The following is a 25,882-nucleotide window of genomic DNA, read 5'->3' as shown; positions in this document are numbered from 1 at the left end:
CAACTGGAATATGATATTCTGGAGGGTAAAGGAACTTGGACTGAAGATAAGAATCAACTATCCAGCAAAATTATCTTTCATTATCTTTCAGGGGAAAAGATAAATATTCAATGAAATAGGGTGTTTTCACTTATTTTTGATGGAAAGACCAGAGCTGAACAGAAAATTTGATCTTCAAATACAGAATTCAAGAGAAGCATAAAAAGATAAAAGGTGGAGAAAAATCTATGTATTTAAAGGTTAAAATGTTTACATCCCTATATGGGAATATGACATATTTTACTCTTGAGAATTATGTCTTTATTAGCTGTATACATAGAGGGTAGAAGTTTAATTTGACTTTACTGTGATGATATAAAAGATGCAATGAGTGGAAAAGAAATTGTACTGGAAGAAGAGGAAAGGGAGAGGATAAAATGGGATAAATCATGTTACATGAAGAGGCAAAAAAAAAAGACCTACTATAACTGATGGAAAGAAGAGAGGAGAATGAACATTGTACAAACCTTAATGTTATCAGATTTGGGTCAAAGAGAGAATATCAGACATATTTAGTTTGATGGAGGAACTTGTTTTTCCCTATAGAGAAGTAGGATGGAAAAGGGTAAAAGAGTAAGGAAAGAGAGAGGAAATAGAAGAGAGAACATAAGTGGAAGGGGAAAAGGATAAGAAAGGGGAGATAGGCTATAAAAGGGGAAGGCAGATTGAGGAAGATGGTGGTCAGAAGCAAAACATTGGTGAGGAGAGAAAAGGAGAAAGAGAAGAATATAATTTGGGGAAAATAAGTTGGCAGGAAATACAGAATTAGTGATTTTAATTGTGATTGTGAATGGGATGAACTCTCCCATAAAACAGAAGTGAATAGCAGACAGGATTAAAAGCCAGAATCCTGCATTATATTTTTTACAGAAACCACATTTAAAGCAGAGTGATACATACACAGTAAAGGCAAAAGACTGGAGCAGAATCTATTGTGTTTCAGCTGAAGTAGAAAAATCAGAAGTAGCAATCCTGATCTCAGATAAAACAAAAGCAAAAGTAAATCTATTTAAAAAACATAAAGAAGGAAATTACATCTTGTTAAAGGATATCATAGATAATGAAGTAATATATAAGCATATATAGGCAACATATATGCACCAAGTGGTATAGCATCCAAGTTCTTAGAAGAAGATAAGAGAGCTGTAAAAAGAAATAGACAGCAAAGCTATACTAGTGGGGCATCCCAACCTTGCTCTATCTGGACTAGATAAATCAAACCACATAATAAATAAGAAACAAGTTAAGGAGTAAATAGAATTTTAGAAAAGTTAGGTGTGATAGACATTTGGAGAAAAGTGAATAGAGATAAAAAGGAATATGCTTTTTTTCTCAGTGGTACATGGAACCTACACAAAAATTGACCATGTATTAGGGCATAAAACCCACAAAAATCTAATGCAGAAAGGCAGAAATAGTAAATGCATCTTTTTCAGATCATGATTCAATAAAAATTACATGTAATAAAGATCAGAAAAAATAGACCAAAAATTAATTGGAAACTAAATAACCTAATCCTAAAGAATAAGTGGATGAAACAACAAACTATAGACACAAGCAATAATTTCATCTAAGAGAATGACAATAATAAGACAACATGCCAAAATTTATGGGATGCAGCCAAAGAAGTTCTTTGTGGAAGTTTTATATCTATAGATGCTTACTCGCATAAAAGAGAGAAAGAGAAGATCAGTGGATTGAGCATGCAACTTTAAAAGCCAGAAAAAGAACAAATTAAAAACCTCTAATTAAATACCAAATTTGAAATTCTTAAAGTAAAAGGGGAAATTAATAAATTGAAAGTAAGAAAACTATTGAACTAGTAAACAAAACAAAGAGTTGGTTTTATGAACAAAATGAACAAAATAGGTAACGATTTAGTTAATTTGATTAGAAAAAGAAAAGAAGAAAATCAAATTGCTAGTATCAAAAATGAAAATGGTGAACTTTTCACCAAAGAAGAGGAAATTAGAGCAATAATTAGGAGCTATTTTGCCCAACTATGTGCAATAAAGCTGATAATCTAAGTGAAATGAATGAATGCTTACAAAAATATATATTGCCCAGATTTACAGAGAAGGAAATAAATTATTAAACACTTAAAGGTATTGTGACTTGCCTATGATTACAGTCATTATTTCAAAGGAAGGACTTGAACCCAATTCTTTCTTACTTTGAGACCAGTTTTCTAGCCAATAATCCTTACTGCTACTGCTTAATAATGGTAACAATAATAGTTCACTATTTAGATAGATAGCACTTTAAGGTTGCAAAGTTTCACACACTTTACCTTATTGGACCTACTTTGATATCTCTTGTGGCATCTCTACCAGTATACCATGCCTACAACAGTTTTTATTCAATACTTACTGAGTTATCTCCATTCAACATGTCTCCATTAGCATATCACAGTCTACCTTGTCTCATACTTATTTGCAGACATTATGACCCTCCCCTATTAGATTATAAATGTCTCAAGGTCAAGAACTATTTCATTTTTAGCTTTATATCCCTAGAACATAGCACTTGACATATTCTAGTTGCATAATAAATAAGTTGCACACAAAAAGTAAGACTTGAGCTTAATTTTTATTCTTGAACTGTTTATCTACTCTTTTTTTCCCTCTGTGGGACAATTCTGTGGAAAAAAATTAAAATCCCTTAATTATGTAAATATAAAATTTTTAGTAGTCTCTTAGAATGAATCAAACTAAGAATAATGGCAGACAGCAACAATTTAATAAATACTAATAGAGCAATTCATAGTTTATTCAAAGAATGAATCATCCAGAAGAATCACTATCTATATAAAACCCCTAGTTTTGCTTAAAACCATGGTAGCTATTTCAGGTAGACAAGGCATTCAGGCAAATGAAAATTAATTCTAATATTCTAGTGTCACATAGACATAGTTATAGAGCTAATTTACACCAATTCTACAATATTCACACACAAAGATGTTGTCCTAATTTAAACAGCACATGTGGAGGCAATTATTCAAATTATTTAAACCTCAAATTACCTTAAATATAGAGATTCTATGAATACTAATCTATTTGGAACAAATGTATTCTTAGACTCATTTAGTTTCTATCCCATTTATGAGTTATTTACTCTGATTTCTAATGTAATGTTCTCTTTTATCTGAAACTTTTGAGAAAATGGTTTATGCTTGGGGGAAAAAAATCACTTCCTTATGTAATTATATTAATAATACTATCCAGGTAGTTTATGACAAAGGTTTATTTTTAAAAGTAGTCTTTATGTGCCCTCTAGTGGCAGTTCCAATTTAGAGAAGCTAATGCTTTATTATATAAAGATATCTACATGGTCTTCTAATATTCATTTTTATATTTTAAAGAATAAAGTTAATTAAAACACTTAATGAAGATGATAAGCATTGAATTTTTCAATGTTCTTTCCTGCTGCTCCTGCTGTTGCTATCCCCTCATCCTCCGAACTGCTTAGGAGGTGTTAAATCAGCCACTATGAGTCTTTACCTTCAGCTCAGTCATTTTCTTCTGGCCACCACCTCCCTCAATCTTCCCTTCCTTTTTTTCCAGCATCTCCTTCTTTTCTCTTTCCCATTCTACTCCTGCCTTCCGTTCTAATAACTCCCCTTACCTTTGCCCTTTCTCCTCCTTTTATCCTATAGGGTGAGACTAATTTCTATACCAAACTAAGTATGTCACCCCTCTTTGCACCAAATCTGATCACATTAAAGTTCAAATAATACTCATCCCTCTCCCTTCTTTCCCTCAATTGTAATAAGTCTTTTGTGCCTCTTCATGTGATATAATTTACAACATTTTACTTCCACTTTCTTCTTCTCCCAATTCAATACCTTTTCCACCCCTAATTTCCTTTTTATATCATCACATTAAAATCAATTTATATTTACATCCTCTAAGCATATCCTTTCTAGTGGCTTTGACAAGAATACAGTTCTCAAGAGTTACACATATCATCTTCCTATCTAGGGAAGTCTTTTGTGCCTCTTCATGTGATATAATTTACAACATTTTACTTCCACTTTCTTCTTCTCCCAATTCAATACCTTTTCCACCCCTAATTTCCTTTTTATATCATCACATTAAAATCAATTTATATTTACATCCTCTAAGCATATCCTTTCTAGTGGCTTTGACAAGAATACAGTTCTCAAGAGTTACACATATCATCTTCCTATCTAGGGATACAAACAAATTAACCTTAAAAAAAAAAAAAAGCATAGTTTTTGTTTTCTTCCATTTACATTTTTATACTTTTCTTGAGTCTTATATTTGGAGATCAAATTCTTTGTTCAACTCTGGTCTTTTTATCAGAACTGATTGAAAACCCTCTATTTCATTGAATATTTATCTTTTACCCTGAAAGATAATACTTAATTTTGCTGGATAGTTGACTCTTGGTGATAGTCCAAGCTTTTTTGCCTTTTGGAATATATTCCAGGCCCTCTAATCCTCTGATGTAGAAGTTTCTAGGTCTTGGGTAATTCTTAATGTAGTTCCTTGATTTTTGAATTATTTCCTTTTGACTTGCAGTATTTTCTCCTTAATCTAATAATTCTGGAATTTTGCTATTACATACCTTGTGGTATCTTTCAGGACATAATTGGTGGTTCTTTCAATGACTATTTTACCCTTTAATAAATACTAGGGTATCAGGACAATTTTCTTCCATGATTTCTTAAAAATCCAGATCTTTTTTTCATTGTGGCTTTCAGTAGTTCAATAATTCTCAGATTGTCTCTCCTGTATCTATTTTCTAGGTCTGTTGTTTTTCTAGTGAAGTATTTTACTTTTTTCTATTTTTTTCATTCCTTTAAATTTTGTTTGACTGATTCTTGATATCTCAATGAATCATTCATTTCCATTTGTCCAATTCTAGTTTTTCGTGAATGATTTTCTTATCGATAGCTTTTTTTTAAACATCCTTTTGCATTTGGTCAAGGTTAAAGGAGTTGTTTTATTCAGTGGATTTTTTTCCCATTCTCTAATTCTATTTTCTAAGGAGTTGTTTTCTTATTCCATTTCATTGAATTTATTTTTTAATAATTTTCTTTAGTGTATTTTTTTCCATTTTGTCAAATAGAATGAATTTTCTCCCTTTTATATTGTATATATGGAAGAAATGAACAAAATCTGTTGTGAATTTTGGGGGAAAACATCTGTGTAAAAATAATAGCTTTGAAAGTCAAAGAAATGGAGGTAGTAGGAATAGATGCAAGATTTTCAAACAGTATTCAATCATGAGTCTATGTCAAAGGGAGGCCTTCACTATGTTAGACCTGCAGTTCTACATAGAGATGCTGATAGTCTGATGAGACTATATAAGGAAACACCCCTATCCAGAATAGACCTGATCTAGTTGACAGCAAGTTAAGACATTTTCCCCAATCATCTGACATCCTATCCCTATTTCTCCACCCTTCAAATAAGAAAAGTGACTGAGCAGGACTTGTAATATCTTCCTTTTGCTGCCTGCCCTAAATCTGTGTAAAGTCTTACATAAATGTGTATATATATATGCATATCTGCTGTTCCATAGTTATTAGCCACCTGACAACTGCTCATCAAATAATTAAACTTTTTGTTTTCTTCTTGCATTGTCTCTTGATTTTGTTGACCTTCAATCAAATAGATATAAATAGGAGGAAATTATTCTTTGGGAGGATCTTAGAATCTCTGAACTAAGTGAGCTCATCCAAAATGAAATGTACCATGTACCAAAAAATAGCAATGTTATGGGATGATCCAATACAACTCTGAAGGACTTGTGATGAAAAATGATATCCATACCCAGAGAAAGAACTTATTACATCTGAATACAGATTGAAGCATACTTTAAAAAAAAATCTTAATTTTTCTTAGGGTTTTTCTTTTAGGAAGAGGGAGGTTTCTATCTTTTCTTTTGCAACATGACTTTTATGAAAATGTTTTGTTTAACTTCAAATCACCTTCTCATTGGGGGAGTAGAAATGGAGAGATAGGAAAGAAGAGAATTTGGAAGTCAAAGTTTTAAAAACAAATATAAAAAATTGCTTTACGTGGAACTGGAAAATTATATATATGTATATGTGTGCATATATGTATATACTTATACCCACAGAAAAAAAGAAAAAGAATTTCTGTACTGAGATTTGTGAACATATACCTTGTGCTTAGCACAATGTTTGGCACTTAATAATGCTTCTCATGTATATATCCATGGATTCACTGATTACTATATAATATAATACTATATATTACAAAAGTATAATTTTAAGAAAGCAAGAAAAATGGTTTCTTCTAGCTTTGCTTCCTTTTTTTTTTTTTTGCAAAGAATCAGAAAAGCATAGAATAAATGCAAATATAAACATAAAACAACAGAAGGATTTTCAGTACCCTCCTTGCTTAGCTATGTTTCTTTTATTATTTCCCCCAACATTGTCCTGGAAGGGAAATGTTCTTCAGGCTCCTGACTACAAAATGACAGAGATAATTTCTGTGGCCTAAGGCACTTCCAGAGAGTGGATGGTTGTTTATTTTCCCCAAAATGTAGTCTAAATGATTGTTTACACTTGCTCTTTGCCTTGTGCTGTTCATCGACCAAGATCCTCATTCTGTGGCACTAGCTCATGTCCTACGTAACCAAATTTCTACCTGGGATAGGACCATTTTTTTTTTTTTTTTTTTTTTTTTTTGAGGCTGGGGTTAAGTGACTTGCCCAGGGTCACACAGCTAGGAAGTATTAAGTGTCTGAGACCAGATTTGAACTTGGGTCCTCCTGAATTCAAGGCTGGTGCTCTATCCACTGCACCACCTAGCTTTCTCCCCCCTCTCCCCCCCGGACCATTTTTCTTAACTTTCCCAAGCACATGATTGAGTAGTAACCTCTAGATGGACAAATCCAGTTATCTTTTGAATTCCAGAAGGTCATGAGTTTCAAAGAGGCAACTGAGATAGAGTTTAAAGTTTCTATCACAACAAAAATAGCAGCAGTTGACTGGCACCCATGGTGTCATTTGATAGTCAATGGAGAAAGAAGGGATACTTAAAAAGAAAATCATACCTAAAATTGTCATTTGATGGAACTGTGCTCAATAGTGGTAAAATGTAAAATGGCTAATTGCCAGCCTTGCAAAAAAAAAAAAATGTTTCTATGCTTATGAGATTTGAATAATGAGACTGACAACTGATCATACTAATAATATACCAAGCAATTTCTGTTTCAATAATGCTATGATTCTTAACTTCTTAGAATTACTATTTCCTGTGTGAGAATAAATTCTTGTTCCATACCAATATCAAATTTATTCATTATATGTATTTATACATTACATCCTTAAAAAAAAAAAAAAAAAGAGTTTTCCTTTTAAAAAGAAAAAAATCCTAGTCTAAAGCCAAAAGCACCAAACTTGCAATTTGCTCATTGAAATGATCAGCTTTCATCAGGAAATGAGAGGATAAGTGGCCAATGTGAACAGTGAGAAGTCTACTTCTTCTATTAAGAAATCAGGCAACTCTAGAGCAATGAACCAAGGACAAATTTAAGTGCCAGGTAAAGGGCAGTTATTGGCTTGGATTGTGAGCTCCTATGGTCTTGGATGAATGATCCCTAATAAGCACAAAGAGATAGGAACAGGAGGAGTATTAGCAAATGAGAGGATCAAGAAAGAACTTCTTTTAAAGATGGCAAGTCTTGATATGAGCATGAGGTTCTAAGAGATTAGGGATGGGAACAATCTGGGGAAAAGCCCAGAGGAAGGAAATGGAATGTCACATATACAAGGAGCAATTATTGGATGAAACAGGTTATAAAAGGAAATAATATGCAAATAATTTTATTTATTTTTATTTTATTTTATTTGAGGGGGATGAGCAACTGTAAATGACTTTGCTACAAGTAACTTTAAAAGCTGATGGTGGCAGACTTTAAATGCCAAACAAAAAAGATTTTATTTTATCCTAAAGGTTATGAGGAGCCACTGAAATTCCTTGAGCAAAACAGTGATTCTGTTTTTAATTCAGGCTAAGATCAACTTAGCTTTTTGAAAAAAAAAATTTTAATGTTTGTCCTCTATAGCACACTATTAATTCAGATATTGCCTTAAAAACCCTAGATATAATCTTTTGTCTAGCTATACTTTTCCATTCTTAAATTCATGAAGTTGATTTAAGAACACAGTAAAATTACATTTTAATCTTTTTATTTATATCCCAATGATCTAATTTTTCAAAACATTGAGGTCCTTTTTATTTTTTATTCACTCAACACCAGCTTTGTTTCATCTGTAAATTTGATGAGCAACCTATCTGAGCCTTCATTCAAGTCATAGATAAAAATTTAAATTGCACAAAACTAAGCACATGTTCCTGAAATATTTCAATGGGATCCTTCTCCATTTCCCTGGTCTACCAGAATACTATTCTTGAAGTAAAGAAAATGAAATTAAGCTGGCATAATCTAGTCTTAATGAATCCATTCTAGCTCTGTAGTCTTTTAACTATATGTAATGTCTTGTCTTGACTAATGAGGACAAATTGATTCTTAAAAAATACCTGTGGGGCAAATTTTCAGGAAGAAAAATGTAATTACCATTCATTCATTTCATGGGAGAAATTTTTAATTCCTGATCTTCCAAATGCAATAACAATAAATTAGCATGAATGCAGTAATTTAAAATTTTCATCCATTGATACCTAATCTCTATATAATTGTAATATATGTAATTTATTACAGAATCCATTCAGAAACATAAAGACAAAAGAAATCAATGAAAATTATATAAATGACATAACATTCACTAAGCATTCATGTCACTTTGTCTGGACTAGCTTTCTGGAGGATCTCTGGAAGGGCCTTGGTCTTAGGTGGAGAAATGATTAAGAGTCACCATGAGGATAGTCAAGGATGGAGTTTGGAATCTGGAATCTCCTCTGTGTCTGTATCTGAGTCTGTGAGTCTGAGATCAAGCTGGCGCACACACATATTCCTCTCCAATTCTGTCAGCCCTTAAATATCTTAGTATGATTACATCACTACAGCACAGCGAGCATGTGCCAACTGTAGAACCATTACATCACCATATCACACTAGGTATATTCGAACTAGAGAACCATTATCTCATCAGTCATACTGACTTGCTTCAAGTGGAACACAAATGGTTATACCCTCCTTGACGTCTCAGGAAAAGGTATGAACACCAAGGGAAATGGGGAGCCAAACCAGATATTATCAATCAGTTTCCTCTGTGCTAAAGGGTTTTATACCTTACCCAGAGTTCCCCCACTATCTATGGCCCTCTACCATATGGAAAGCTATTAACAGGAAACTGGAGAGGTCGTTTTATTACCTTTTTTTTTTTTTTTTCATTTTTGGAGATTTTGATGCATTAGCTTATCACCAAAATAAGCTAGAAAATCATAAGTACTGTGAGAAGAAAAGTTAATGCAATACAGACCAACATCTTGGGAGATGTATGAAGGTTTGGGAGTATTTAGAAAGAAATAGCAATGGTGAAGAGCAACATCATCAAAAAGTAGAATACAGACTGAGCCAAGATGGTGAAGAAAAGAGACTCACCTGAGCTCTCTCAAATTTCCCTCCAAACAAACTTAAATAATGCACTAAAACAATTTCTGGAGCAGCAGAAGCTCCAAAAAAAGATGGGATGAGAGTGCAATTAGATGGTATAGTAGATAGAGCAACAACCCTGAAGTCAGGAGGACCTGAGCTCAAATCTGGCCTCAGACATTTAACACTGCCTGGCTGTGTGACCCTAGGGAAGTCTCTTAACCCTAATTACCCCAGAAATAAAAATAAAAAAAAAAAGATGGGCTAAAACAATTTTTCATATTGATAGCTTATATATATATATATATATATATATATATATATATATATATATATATATATATATATATACATATATATATATCCATACATATCAAAATATTTATAGCAGCACTGCTTCTAAAAGCAAAGAAGAGGAAATAAGGCAGATGTTTGTTAATTTATAAATGGCTAAAACAAAGTATTATAAATTAATATAATGAAATATTACTAGGCTATAAGAAATTATGTTTGTGATAAATATGGAAAAGCACAAAAAAACTTACATGAAGTGGTGCAGAATGAAGTAAGCAGAGCCAAGAAAACAATACACACAATATCTACAACAGTATAAATGAAAAGAACACCAAAATAACTAAATACGTATAATAAAATTATTATTATTATTATTATTTTGCTGCTGAGGTAATTGGGGTTAAGTGACTTGCCTAGGGTCACACAGCTAGGAAGTGTTAAGTGTCTGAGGCCTGATTTGAACTCAGGTCCTCTTGACTTCAGGACTGGAGCTCTATCCACTATGCTATCTAGCTGCCCTATATAATAAAATTATAATGATTAAGTTGGACTCAAATGAAAAGATATTAGAAGACAGCTCTTATTCCTCCATGGAGATAAGAGATTCACTGGTATGACACATTATACATATTTTCAAACTTTTTCATTGTATTAATAATTTGTGCTTTTTTTCTCTTAAAAATAGTATTTATTATAAGGGATAGCTTTCAGGGATAGAGAAGGGGAGGAATACTGGGGATAATTGATTATATTTTTAAAAATACCCAAAAAAGTTATTTTTCTAAAGAGGTGCTTTAAGATTTGCAAAATGTTTACTTTATCTTTGGCCTTCTCAACAATTCTGCAACACAGGTGCTACTAATTGTCTCATTTACAGATGAAGAATGGTTAGGCTGAGAATGGTTAGATCATTTAAGTGGCCTAAGGTCACTTGGCTAGTAACTTTTTACTAGCCTAGGCTTTTAATGCAAGTCAATCCATTAAGCCACACAACAGAAGCATTTTGATTATGATAATACATTGTTATAAAATTAGGCTTAGTGGTTCTGAGACCACTATAAAAGTTTCTCCTTAAAGGTAAGTTATAATTTATAGAATCTATGCATGGAAAGCATTATTATAAAATAGGTCTGATGGTTTTGAGGCCATCATGATAATTTTTCTGTGAGGAAGGCTGTAAACTCATAGAACATACTCATGAAAAAAAATGCTGACAAAGTTTTTCAAATGTTGGCATAATTGTGTCTTCCAAATAATATTTTGTCTACCACCAGATTGTTTTTCTCCCTAATATGAAAACTCCCTAAACAATATTTAGTCAATTGCCTGATTTTACAACCTGATAAGATTTTGCCCTGACCCCTGATGCCCAATTAGATACCCTCCAGGAAGGCTATCTAAATTCATAATAAGAACCTTTTCTTTTTCAAACACCCTGTACTCCATCTGGAACACACCTTACTCCTAGAACACCCCCATGCTCATCCAAGCAGTACTCTCACTTGAGTTATTTTCTATGTTAATGTGAACACTTGAGTTGTATGTCAGGACCCCTTTTTCTTCTTTCCTTCTTCCCTATTGCTTGCAATAAAGCTTTGCACTGAACTGATTCATTGTTTTATATATATTTTCAGCACTCCAACTCATTAAAGGATTGTTTTCCCAATGTCTCTGGTTGGCCCATGGACTTTTCCTTATGATCTGGATGTCCAGAAAAGAATTTAAGCTACTGATAGCTTCACCTACACTGGGGGGATAAAATGCCATGAATCCTGTTGTAGAAAGCAAAAGTCAACAGAGGAACCCTACATCCTTCCAGGAAGAATTCTCTCATGCCAAAGGATTGTCCAAAAATAAGACTACCCTTCTATAGGGATCTAAAGCTTACATTGTTTTATTTTTTCTCAGACTGATCCTGCAATGTAGGAACTGAAGTGTTACAATGTTTCAATTTTACATATGAGACAGTTTAAGGGTGAGAACATTGATATTATTCATCCTGGTAACAGAGCTTGTAAATTGCCATGTGGAGTTATTAGGGAGAAATAGGGGAGGAAAGTAAGAAAATATTCATAAAATTTTCTGATAAAGGCAGAAATATCATGACTGTAAGCCATAAATGTAATTGGAATGCCTGATCTTTTGCACATTCTGTCCTTAAGGTGGCAGGCTAGTCCACATTTTAAATGAACCTTTACCAAATACAAGAAACCTTCCCCAAACTACATAGAAATTAAGCCTTTCTTTTTCTTTTTCTTTCTTTTTTTTTGGGGGGGGGGGCTGGGGGGAGGTGAGGTTCATTTCAGTTGTACTTTATTTTTGGTGAGGGCTTATCGGAAAAACATTACACCTTAACATAACCAAAAATGGACACTGGATAATAGTCAAGTATCAACAAAACAAAAAAAACAAACAAAAAAGAAACCATAATGGATAGGCAGAATGTCCGATTCCTTTAATATAAGAAAATTTTCCAGGATATAATGAAGATTCTCTGTGAAATATTCTGGAGAGAATATATCCAAGAATCACACTGAATGATAAAGTATTGATGACTTACAGTGAACACTAGGGGCAGTATCATCCATGTAAATGAGGAGATACATAAAATGGTCCCAAAGACTGGGACCATTATCTACCCCTCATTTTAAAAAATGCATGCATTTATGGACATATCTGTCTATATACACGGACAAATATACATATGTAAACATTATATACATCACGTGTGCATGTATACTTTGCGTGTATGTGTTTTTGTAGTATTGGCTAACAGGTTATATTAGCTATCATTTTAAATTATTATTATAGCTTTTTAGTTTCAAAACATATGCATGGTAAATTTTTCAACATTGACCCTTGTAAAACCTTCTGTTCCCAACTTTTCCCCTCCTTCTCCCCATCTCTTCCCCTAAATGGCAGGTAGTCCCATACATTTTAAATATGTTAAAGCATATGTTAAATTCAATATGTGTATACATATTTATACATTTATCTTGCTGCACAAGAAAAATTGGATCTAGAAAGAAAGGAAAAAAACCTGAAAAGGAAAACAAAAATGTAAGCAAACAATAACAGAAAGATAAAGAAAACAATAACAGAAAGAAATGCTATGTTGTGGTCCACATTCATTTCCTATAGTGCTCTCTCTGGGTGTAGCTGACTCTCTTCATTACTGAACAATTGGAACTGGTTTGAATCATCTCACTGATGAAGAGACCTACATCCATCAGAACTGATCATAGTATAATTTTGTTGTTGCCGTGTATAATGATCTCCTGGTTCTTCATTTCACTCAGCATCAATTCATTTAAGTCTCTCCAAGCCTCTCTGAAATTATCCTGTTGATTATTTCTTACAGAGCAATAATATTCCATAACATTCATATGTCATAATTTATTCAGCCTTTTCCAATTGATGGGCATCCACTCAGTTTCAGTTTCTAGGCACTACAAAAAGGGCTGCCACAAACATTTTTGCACATATGGGTCCCTTTACCTTCTTTAAGATCTCTTTGGGATATGCGTAGGCTTAATTTCTTGCCTGCCCTCCTCTAAGAAAGATAATCAGGAAAAGTTAAGGTAATGCTAGCACCAAATGTTACTCATACTGAACTAGCAGCTATTTTAAACAATGGTTTGTTATGGCTTTTAGCCCCAGAAGAATAAATCTATAGAATACCAACAGACCATTGAAGGATTTCTTGAAGATATAAAAATACTAGTATCTTAGAAAATAATAGGGTTAGAAGTCTTTGAAGCATATTTTCAGATTTTTTTTTTACATCCTAAGGCCTTAGTATATAGATTTTATTTTACCTGAGGGAATTTAGCATTTATGTGATATCTGGATATTACATCAATATTTGAAAATACAATTCAAATGAAAATCAGGAAAGAAAAAGGGAATCCTCAAGGCCCAGTTCTGCCATATGCTATCTGTAAGTGATCATGAGCAAATATTTTTCTAATCCTGTGTCTTCATCCATAAAGTTTTCCCCATTTATAAAATGAAAACATAATAATTTTTTTTACTGCCTAACTCACATAGGCATTCGGAAGAAAGCAATTTGTGAACTTTAAAGCCCTATGGAAACAAGAGTGAGCATTATTAAGATGCATATATCTGTGCCTTAATAAAACAGGTTCACAAGTCCAAGAAGCTTAGAATACCTATGTGGTATTAAGTCACTTGAGTCATCAGTCTGCTCTGATCTCTGAGATAATAATTGTACCTACCCCACAGAGTTGTTATGAAAAGCAGTGAGATAGTATATGTAAAGCATTTTGCAAATCTGCTTAAAGTTCTGTATAAATGTCATCTGCTATAATTATTATTAATGCAGATGTTTGTAAATAATTCCATTTGTTTATGAGAAAATAATTCCCACTGCTTGTGGGAAAATAAAATTTTTCACTGAGAAAACAATAATCAAATTTGGCTCAGGGCCCATCTCCACTGAACCATTCCTGATTCTTCCATTCAAAAGTCAACTCTCACTTCTTAGATTTTTCATTGGCTTTGTAACAACAACCGCAACAACATACCATTTGTAGAGTATGCTAAAATTTCTAAAGCATTTTCTTTCTTTGTTCTTTGTAAGGTCATTGGAGCTAAATTATTTGCCTGAGGTTTAACAATTAATAAGTATTATGTGACTGAGGGGTCAGTGCTCTATCCACTGTGCTATCTAGCTGCCTCCCTTAAGCATTTTCTATACAATTCTTTGAAGAAAATATTACATTTTATATCCCCATTTTACAAATGAAGAAACAAAATCCCATGGAAGATAAAGCCAGCTAGAAGTATGAAGAACTAGAATTCATGTCTTCTGCTTCCTGTTTCAGGGCTTTTTTTCAATACAATTCACTACTTCACATCTATCTATCCATCATCTATCTATTGATCTCTCTACTCTCTGTTTCTCTCTTCTCTCTCTGTCTCTGTCTCTGTCTCTCTCTTTCTCTGTCTCTGTCTCTGTCTCTGTCTCTGTCTCTCTCTCTCTGTCTCTCTCTGTCTCTCTCTGTCTCTCTCTGTCTCTCTCTCTCTCTCTCTCTCTCTCTCTATATATATATATATATATATATATACACACATATATATATGTATATATATATATACATATATATATGTATACATACATATATATATGTATATATATATACATATATATATATATATGTATACATACATACATACATACAATTCCAGAATCAATTCAAATCAAGATGAAATATGGAACCTGGGATTTTGTTTACAACTTTCTCTAATCAAATAGTTGAAAATGGAGGTGTAGAAGGTATTCAAACAGGACTAGCACCTGTGGCATGAGGACTTGCTGAGCCTTTTCAGGACTGTTCATCCATTTTTGGCCTCTCCCTAGCACTCAGCTCTCATCTGGGGCTCTAAGAGACTGTAGCATGCACAATGACCATACCCCAGTAATACTTCTTGGCAGATGGGATAAACCATATTGAACATAACTGATGGACCTCAAACTCATTAACGAGTTAGAGGGATATCTATACCAAGTATATGAAGACTTCCCCAAGTGAAGGGGGGGAGCATTCACCCGGTGGAATGGGTGAATAAGATCAAATTGTTCCAGTGATTATGAAGAAAACTGAAACAAGTGATGTGCAGCTTAGAGAGTTTGGTCGAACATGGAAGACACCAAGGTCATCCACTGCACCATAGGCCATCCCCAGTCATCTTGATTTTTACCTTGCCACTGGAGTCCAATGACTTTTGAAGAGAGAATGAGGCTAATTACTGTGCAACTCTGCCTCACTTAAATCCAATTCTCATGTCACTCAGTAATATCAATGGTTCTCTTCAAAACAAAGAATAAACAACAGTTAAAAGACTAGAAGGAAGAAAAGGATTAGATGTCAGCATATAAAACAAAAAACAAAAACCATTACCTTATAATTTACCAAAAGGGTAGACCACTAACAAAGAGGCAGGGTCAGGGGTATTTTGGAGCCAATTCCAACCTGCTTTCTTGTTAAATGTTTAATATATGCATTTATACCATAGCAAATAAATTCCATATTTGTGTCCATTCCTTTCACTGATTCTATATGTATTTGAGGGGGGGAAATAAATGTAGATTCATGAAGCTAGTGTTTAATTATTGCTTTTCATTCTATAACATTTTGGTAAATGTTGTTTTGAGCAAATTATGTCACTAGCTGAATGCAAATGCAAATTCATAAATGAAGGCTTATGAGCTATAGTTTAAGAGTGTAGCCCCAGAGCACTTCCAGAAGACTCAACAATATGTCATAGGAGATCAGATAGCTCCAGAGGGTAAAATACATATAATTTGTTTACTATACTTTTTTTGATTGTGTGAAATTAACTAAGCCAGCTAGGAACTGAATCAATGAGCTTTTAAAATATTTTCCACACCATTTGAATGATCCAAACTCCAATGTTTAGAAATAATTTTTAGGATTTTAAGAAATTGAGGCGATAAATAAGACTATTTATTAGTACTACTAATTTGAGCTTTTTCTTAGACAAGCAAACTTTGCTTATTGGCCTCATGGAAAAATGAGTCACAAGAAGTGAATAAATGTTTTAACAAGAGCTACTATTTATAAAATATATATACTAGCTCTTTGATCCTTATAATGACTCAATAATTTAGAAACTATAGACATAATTATCCCCAGCTTATAATTCAATAAACTGAGGCTCAGATAATTTGCTGAGAATCACTAAGCTAGTTAAGCTATCAAGAGATTGACTTTGAACCCAGCTTTTTTTAATGATTGTATTTCTTTCACTCTTTCCCTATACTTCATAGTCTTATTCATTTCAAATATTTTTATATTTATATTTGAAACTATATAATATTTTCAATAACAATTTATATTCCTATATAATATTTAGAAGTCAGGTTGAGTCTCAAAAATCTTCAAGACCAATCTATTCATTTTACAGATGAGAAAATTGACACCCAGAGAAGTTAACTGAATAATCCCAGGTCATGCAGATGAGAAGAAAAATGAAACTGCTATGCTGGGGAAATAAATATTATTAGAAAGCTTGGAGGTCTTTTTTTTTAATTATTTCAAGCTATTTTTAAAGCACCAAGATAGTTCCATATGACTATGACTGATATGAAACTCAAAAATCAATATCAGAAAATGATAAATTTGAGTTTCATATATCTTTCCCTGTCCTCTAGAGAAAAGTCTAATGAAATGTTATCTAACCCATCTTACTGTATGATAGTAATTTAAAAAGAAGTGATAGATTCCCAGACTTTATCTTGGAGTCATAAGCCCAAACTTTTTCATATTCTATACTTTTTTATATCATTCATTCATTCATTGAACAAACACACAAGTGTATACAAGGAGCAAAGCAAAGATTAAGTGATGTGGGTCATACAAAAATGAAGGAGTCCAACTTCCTGTAGCTCAAAGAGTTTATAAATTTGGAGTGAGAAGAAGGTACCTTTAGGTGACACACTTTTCACATGTACCCTGACTACTACTAATGAACCCAAATTAATTCTCCTAAGACTTAAATCCCTCTAAATTTCTTCCTTACAAGTTTAAACTATTTGACTTCAAATTAAATGACATCATAGAAGAGTGTTCACAAGTTCTAATTTGCTTAAAATAGAATAATAGGGAGAAATAATGAAAATGCATTATTAACAATAAGTACTCTTAGTGCCAATGATCCAAGGCAAACCATCAAAACTTCTGTTCAGTTCCAGTCCCATGGCACAATCTGAAGAAATATAGTTCAGGGGCTAATTAATTAATTCTTGCCTTTGTAAAACTATGAGAAGCACTAGGTAACATCTGGTGGGCCATTGCTATTTACTTCAAGGATTACTAGGAGACCTGAATCTGTCCCTCCTTTTCCCATTATAGATGTCATGAGTTCAATCTAAGATAAGCAAGTTTTTCCTCACTGCAAATGAGGACACTTTCTCTATCTGGAAAGTGTCATTACAATGTTTCTGCATTATTCTCCCTCCGTTTTGTATTCCTCTATTCCCACTTATAAATTATTCCTGGAGCCTTTGTTTTGAGGAAGGGCCCAAACTACCCATTCTTCATTCCCTAGACTTTACCACCATGCAAAGATGGGTATCACTTAAATCATTTTCACTCTCTTAGAATGTAAGCTCCTTAAAGAAAGGAACAGTCTTTCAGTTTGCTTTCAATCGCTCTAGCATTTAGCACAGTACCTGGTACATAGTAAGTTTTAATAAATGTTTGTTGACTTGTCAGTTGTTAACCATAGAAAGGGTGAAATAATAATGGGAGGAGACTGGGAAGCCATATCTTCATAGAGAAGAAGCTTCATCAAGGAAGGCATTGCTTGAGCCTTGCCCTGAACCAGAGGGTAATTAAATCCTGGTTTTTGCTACCTTTTTTGTAACTGAGGTTATCCTGGTTAGAGTAAATATAGGGAAATTACCTCTGGGGTCATTTGATTCAGTCCATTTATTTTACAAAAGCTTAGTCTACAAGCATGATGAGATTAATTTATTCAAGGTCACCTAGGATTGACAAGACTCAGAATTTTAACTCAGACCTGGTACTCCATGTTCAGCACCCAAAAGTCAGCATTCTTTGTGCTATACCATTTTGGATATTAGCTAGAAATTTATCTAAGAAGAATGGAATTTCTTTTTTCTTCCAAGTCTTTGTCACCCCGAGATCTCCTAAAATGTATGGTATGAAGCTGCTTCATTGAATTTGTGATGTTATTGATGAGATTATTCTTATATGTACAGTTTATATCCCACCCAATGCCCTTTAACTTTTTATTTTTCAGATCCAGTTTTTCCTATAAATTCTCTATAGAAAAATTGAACTAATGCCCTAATAGCCTTTCTCTTTTACAAAGGTAGATTATTGTGGCTTTTTTTTTTTTTTTTATCAATGCAATTGCCTTATTATCAAAAGGGGTAATTTCTTTATTATGTCAGGGCCTTTATTACTATCCAGAGGATTTTCATTCACCAGAAGAATGAAGTATGTGAATTTTAACATACCTTTCCATGTTACTATTTAACTTTCTATATGCTCTGCATAAATTAAAAATGTTTCTTCCATTTGTTCCTATGATTAAAAAAAAACAACAACAACAAAACAAAAACACAGCATGGTAGCACTTCTAGGACTCAAGATGAAGCATTTTTCTAAAAACCAACTCCTCACTCCCTAAGCTTATGAGAGATGGAAATGGCAAACTAGAAAAACCCATGGACAGTATAGCCAGACACAATTAAATAATCCACAATAGCAAAAGACTTAATTTGCTTCATAAAAATAATTCACAGACACAGTTATTCTCTATAGTTTAATATTTCCAATTCATGGTTCAGACAATTTTGACTTTGTCTATGGGCAAATCTAATAAAAAGAGCCCAAAATAGTGAGTCAAGATTTTTAAGTTCTATTCTTGTTGCCAGTGGCAAAACAACCATAGTATAATATAATGAAAACATTATTAGATCGAAAGTCAGAAGAACTGACTAGTCCATGTTTGACCACTTGTACAGACCAACTTGCCTGTATTCTTTTTAATTCTAAAATGAAGGGGTCAGAATAGGTGGTTTCTAGGCTTCCCCCATCCTGTTTGGTGACTCTACTTTCCTCTGCTTTAGTTTCTCTTTCTAAAAAATAGGAATCAAAATACATAGTTGTTGTTGTTTTCATTATCTTTTAAGAATATTATTATAGTACACTGTACAATAAACTAATGAACATTCTGAACCTTTCCTCTTCATTAATTTCAGACAAGATAAATCATTATTCATGGTTATCAGTAATAGGTAATATATGTATTGGATTGAAGAAGAAAGGGTGCATTATAACACATAGGTAATTTTCTAGTGATGTAAAAAACAAGCAAGAAAACAGGAACTTCTAATTTTTAGTTATTTTAACTTTGAATAGGGAGGGTAATTGGAGAACAGAAACATTTGTGTTAGAAAATTGATCTTTTCTGATTCACCCCACTAGCCATTCTGACTCTAATTAAAACACAACCTCTTTGTCTAAAAAGTAGGAATAAAATTTCTGATAATCTTCCTTCCCCACTGCACCCCATGCTTTTGGCTCCCTTGCCAGGTAACATTTTCATTAACAATTTAAATATATGAATAAAAGGAAAAGGTATATGTTTCAAGGGGTAACTATTATCACTGAGAAAGTCAGTGTATTTCCAGGTGAATGCTAAAAGATTATATATAAAATTCCCCAATTTCCAGAAAAATTTATTCATATAGCTACTGATGTTTATTTTGATTACTTCCATGATGGAATATCACAGTTTGTGGATTCACAATTACATACCATGCATGCCTATCATAAACAAATTAAAACAAACAAAAAGATATCTTTAAGTCTCAATAATGTTAATGTTTAACAATAGAGATAAGACAAGGATAGTAAAACTACCACAGATAGTTAACAGTTGCTCAATTACAAAATACAAGATCTAAGTAAATTCTTGCTTCTGTAAGAATGCCTACCTGCATTTTTGTTTACCATATTAATCTAGACAATAAGGATGAGGCTAGGCTGATGTCACAATAGCTAACATTAATATGACACTATAGCTCATTTATCCTCACAACAACCCTGTGAGGTAGGTAATGCAGATATCACTATCCCTATTTTGCAGCTGAAGAACCCGAGGCTCAGAGATTAAATGGCTTGCCCATAATCATGCAACTTGTAAGTGATTAAAAAAAAAAAAATTATCCAAACCCCAATGACTTCAAATTCACCCCTCTAACCATAATGCCAAATTGTATTCATGCATATAATGGAGTTGATTACTACCAAAAGTGATAACCTGGACTTCTCTATAGCCCCATGTAGGGCAATAGCAATTTTTGTAGCTCACATAATTATTTTAATGAATCTTAGTGAAGCAGAGGTACCAAATTCTTCCACTGTATCCTTACTCACATAGCCATGGCTTAAATCTATGCTTTCATGTTAGCATCATGTTAACATGATAAATGACAATATCACTTAGAATAATCTGGTAACAATTCTCACAATTCATTCTGCTTGCACCTTAGTATAACACAGTGCCTAGCATGTAGTAGACACTTAATAAATTTTTTGACTTTATTTGATTTAATAGGATGCAAATGGGTATGTGAAAAAGATCAGCTTTGGTAAACTATATTAATTAGATTTGACTCTTTATAATTTACACTATGCAATATCTATCTATATGAAAGGGTGCCAAACTGCCGCTCAGTAGCATTTTGAATCTGAATTGTCTTAAGCTATCTTCTTTGTTAAATTTCCATTTTGATAAATGAGAACCTCTGACCAACAAATCAAATATCAGATAATTGGTGGAAAGAGGAAAAAAAAACCTTAGTCTTCTTAATTATACAAAAAAGTGGGAAAAATTCTAAGACACTTGAAATATACCTAAATGTGTTTCTGTCTCTGTCTCTGTCTGTTTCTCTGTGAGTATCTGTTTATGTCTGTCTGTCTGTCTGTCTCTCTCTCTACTTCTCTCTCTCCCTCCTCCCCCTTCAGTTACTCCTCTTCCTTATTACCATATCTCCCTCCTAATAAAGTAACTATTTCTGAATCAAATTCAGGAGAAGACTCTCAACCAGCCTTAAGCTGACTGGGGGCAAGTTAGAATGAAAAATTGGGTGTGAAGATATTTTGTTGAAAGATATAATTACTAACATACTTGGCCACTCAGATAGTTTTTAGCCCCAGTGCCCAGTCTTAATGAAGTACAAAAACTGGGCTGTAGAATTTGGCCAATATACTCTTTCAAGTAAAAATCTTTCTACATTAGGAGGTTCCAAAGCCTTGATCTGCTTGCACATATTTTTTTTTTCCCCACTTGATTCCCGTAAACCCAGAAACAGGTTGATTGGAAAGTAGAGGATTTAAGACCTTTGTTTCTGATATCAAATGCAAGCTTCTCTTTCTCAGAGAGGAAGCAAGATCAGGAAAGATTCAAACACCCAGAAAGAAAAAATTGTAGCTAGGGACTTCCTCTCTCTGAAAAGCATTGATTTTATTCCTCTGTCACACAAAGTTTATGCCAGGCAAACCTGGGGTTTAATGTACCTGAACTGTGCATCTTCTTTCCTTCTTCCCCCTCTAGAGACTGGAGGAAACAGGAGTTTGACTGGATACAGTTTGAAGAGGAAAACTCAAACCTGAGACAACGTAAGCTTGTCTTGTAAAAATGATTGCTCTTCCCCTAGACTCAGAATCCTCTCTGAGACTTCAGCTAGCAGCTCACTGCTAAATTTATCCCTACCTTTGTTTCTCCTTTCTTTCCTCCTTTTCTCTCTCCATCTGCCCTATTAACTACATATGTTGTTTTCCAGAAAGATTCAGAAGGGAAGTCAGAAGCTGTTTTACTCCTCGAAGTCACATCCTCCTTTCAAAAGAGTCCTGGAAGAGATTTTTAAGGTCAGTATCTCACAGCGACAGAGCACTTCTTAGACCTTTCTGCCCCTCTGGAATGCGGTAGAAGGAAGTCTTATTGTTCTATCCAATCTAGTGGGGAGAAAGATTATTTAGCAACCAAAAGAAAACACTTGTCCCTACTCTGAACCAAAAACACACGAGAAGAAAAAGGGAGAAGCCGAAAAAAAATAGGCTGTGAAGAAGAAAACCCTTCACCTCAGGTTAGACTCAAGGAACACAAGACACTAATCGGAAACACTCGAGTAAAACAGAGCATAGAACACAGAAGGGGTAGTGAGGATTGGGGGTGGGTGGGGGATGAGCGTTGATTTCACTGTTTATTTTTTTTTTTTCCTTACAAGATCCATATCTTTCCAGAAAGCTCAGTTTTGTTTAAGTTTGGCGTTAAAGGAAAGGTTTAGGCAAAAACACCAAGGAAAACTTTAGAAAAGAAAAAGTTGATGCAAAGAAAATGGAAAGTATTTTCACATTCGCAGAATCTGGGGGAGAGGGGAAGGCTTGAGGAAAAGACTTTGACCAAACTACCCATCTTCCCCCTAGGAAGACCATAATAAATCAGACTCCTAGTTGCCCCTTTGAGATATCAAGGATTAGAGGACCCAGGAAGAGAAAGGAGTGTGTAGGCGGGAAATGAAAGAGAATCTTCTAAGAGTCAATCTAGACTTCAGGGAGAGGCCCGACACTCCACCAGCTTACGGAAGCTTTTCCGAAAGTTGTCATCGAGAAAAGCATAGAGAAAAGGATTGAGGCAGCTGTTAGCATAGCTCAGGCTGGTGATGAAGTAGGAGACTCCGATGATGACTGGAGTTTGCGGGATATCTGTGGTGAGAGCGACCACGGTGCTAAGGTGATAAGGCGTCCAGCAGAAGAGGCATACAGCCAGGATGACCAGCACCATGAGGGTCACCCGCTTCTTGGCCCGATCTAGAGCTTTGGCATGGCTGTCCAGCTGCATGGCTCGCAACCGACACAGCATGATAGTGTAGAGGACGCAGATAGTGGACACAGGAATGGCGAACCCCAGGATAAGTGTGTAGATGCGGCTCACCTTCCACCAAAAACTCTCTGGCTGGGGAAAGACCAGGACGCACTGGAGGCGACCCTCCTCCTCGTAAAGCTGGGCGAAGATTGTGAAGGGCAGGACAATAAGAGTGACCAGGAACCAGACTGCCAAACTGACTGCCTTGGCCGCCCGGTAAGTACGAAAGGCCATCTTGCGTGATTCAACAGTGGCCAACACCACCAGGTAGCGGTCGATGCTCATAACTGTGAGGAAGTATAGGCTGGAGAACGTATTGTACTGGTCTATGGAGATGATGAGTTTACACATCAGCTCCCCGAAGGGCCACTGCAGTAGAAGGTAGTCAGCAATGTTGATAGGCAGCACCAGCGTAAAGAGCTCATCTGCAATGGCTAGATTGAGAATGAACAAGTTGGTGACCGTCTTCATCCTGGGCGCCCGGAGCAGGACATAGAGAACTGCTGTGTTGCCTGTCAGCCCCACTGCGCAGATCACGGAGTAGATGACCGGCACAGCTATATACAGGGGCTGTAAGACAAGCTCGGGGCTAGAGACGTTATGGCCCCCGGGCTCTCCCACGTCGTCTTCTGCCAGCTCCTGGGAGCAGCCCCGCTCTGGATTCGGGCAGGATGAGTTCGTTGCTCCGGGACTGGAAGTTAGATTGTACATCTTCCTAAAGCAAAGAATCACTAGGTTCCAGAAAGCTGTGTGCACTTTCTGGAGGCGAAAGGGTGGAGAAAGGTGGAAATAAGAGAAAATCTATTAGGGAGGGGAGAGGTTCGCGGCAGCTCTTGCCTTGCTACCCTTATTCCCCTCTCTCATTAGCAACCTTTCTTCTCAAGCTGTAGTCTCTTTTACGGAAATGCCTAGCTATGGACATTGTTGTCAGAGAAAAGCACAACCTCAGAAACAGTTCGCGACCAGGAGAAGAAATTCTCTTCACCTGTGGCTTTTCAGAGCTGCTCTGGAAACATCATTGGCAATCTCTTTAACCAGTGCGACGCTGGGTTACAGGCAACTGAAGAGACGGTCCCGTCACTTCTGACTTCTTTAAGGCTGTAAAATGATGATAAAGCACAAATTAGAACCTCTGGGTTCTAGATTCCTGGTCTACAAAATAATACCAAGATATTTTAGCTGGGAAAAAACAGGATGTGTGTGTGTGTGTGTGTGTGTGTGTGTGTGTGTGTGTGTGTGTGTGTTGTGTGTGTGTCCATAAGGAAATGTTTGGTGAAGATAAAGAGTATTATTACACATCTCCTAGTGCAATTTGTTTCTATTTGATCATTCCCCTACTTGTTGGTATATTACTGGTATATTATTGTAACAAGTAAACTATCTCAAATAAAATAAAGGGAGGGGCAAGGTCAAGAGGAAAGAGTCCTAAACCACCCAAAACTAGCCTTTATATAAAGAAATACAATCTAATTACAATATCACTGAAGTAATTTACCACTGCAAATTCTGCTGCATTTATTTATCGAACACTTATTGTTCCTTTTACTTCTTCCTGAGGTAATAGCAAATATGTAGTTCTGTTTCTTTAGGTTTTTTTTTTCTTCCATATTTAATGAGTAAGCTTACCTTAGTAATTTCCTGTTTTGAGTATCCTTCAAAGTGACCTGGTCGAATATAGTCGCCCTTGTAAAACTAAAAAACCGAAACACAAAATGGGAAATCTGGCCAGCTCCGATTCTGAATGTTTTCCAGGCTGCTGAAATCCTGGACAGCTCTTTCTAGTCTCCCAGGACTACCAGCCCAGCTACTGCAAAACTGAGCAAGAGGGCGCAGACGCAACTACTATAACTCAGTAGGATTTTCCCTTGCTCTTAATAAGCAAAAACGGGATGTTGGAATAGTAGACCTATTACTGTAACTTTTTTTCTGAAAGAAATAAAAGATTTCTCTGACAATGATTTACTTAATGTAAATCATAATTAGTGTGCTAATTTTCATAAACCAAAAGTAAAGACATTTTACTTCTTAAAATATTTTCCTCAAAAGGTTAAGATACTTTAGTTCAGTTATAGTAGGGTAAATCATTCCCATTTCTAGACAAATGGGACTTAAGCAAATATAGACTTTAAATTTATATATGAAACAATTGAATATTAATAGTAATATTACTAAATGTTTCATATATAAATTTAGTAATATTACTAAATTCTGATACCTTTGTAAATTCTTCATTAAAACACAGTACTTCAAACCAGTATTATATCTATTTTATAAATGAAGAAATGGGGATAGACAGATTTGAAAAGGTTTCAAGTCACAGTACAGTACTCTATTCTTAGTACAGTACTTTATTCATTATACCATTCATTTTCATATTAGTAGTTCATCCCATCCCACTACTCTTATATAAAAGGTCATAGATAATTAGAGGAAGCATTATCAGATCTCAGACTTAGAGCTCAATGATTCTTGGAGGTAATCTAGTAAAACTACCTTTGTTCAGATGAAAAATTAATGACCAAAAGTTAACTTGCTCAAGGCC

General features: G+C 34.6%; 1 protein-coding gene across 1 annotated transcript; it reads right to left on the bottom strand.

The window, feature by feature from the left end:
* Positions 1-21,950: 21,950 nt before the first annotated feature.
* Positions 21,951-24,417, bottom strand: NPBWR1 (neuropeptides B and W receptor 1). The gene has a single exon (XM_074285306.1). The coding sequence runs from the start codon at positions 24,049-24,051 to the stop codon at positions 23,026-23,028; it is 1,026 nt and encodes a 341-aa protein (XP_074141407.1). The 5' UTR covers positions 24,052-24,417; the 3' UTR covers positions 21,951-23,025.
* Positions 24,418-25,882: the final 1,465 nt, after the last annotated feature.

Source organism: Sminthopsis crassicaudata, chromosome 1, assembly GCF_048593235.1.
Source record: "Sminthopsis crassicaudata isolate SCR6 chromosome 1, ASM4859323v1, whole genome shotgun sequence".
Classification (NCBI taxonomy): Eukaryota; Metazoa; Chordata; class Mammalia; order Dasyuromorphia; family Dasyuridae; genus Sminthopsis; species Sminthopsis crassicaudata.
The sequence above is the reverse complement of the archived record's forward strand: the minus strand, read 5'-3'. Positions and strand labels throughout refer to the sequence as shown.

Bases quoted from the DNA above. Each gene is read 5' to 3' on its own strand.
- NPBWR1 (XM_074285306.1), bottom strand. From the start codon at position 24,051: ATGTACAATCTAACTTCCAGTCCCGGAGCAACGAACTCATCCTGCCCG.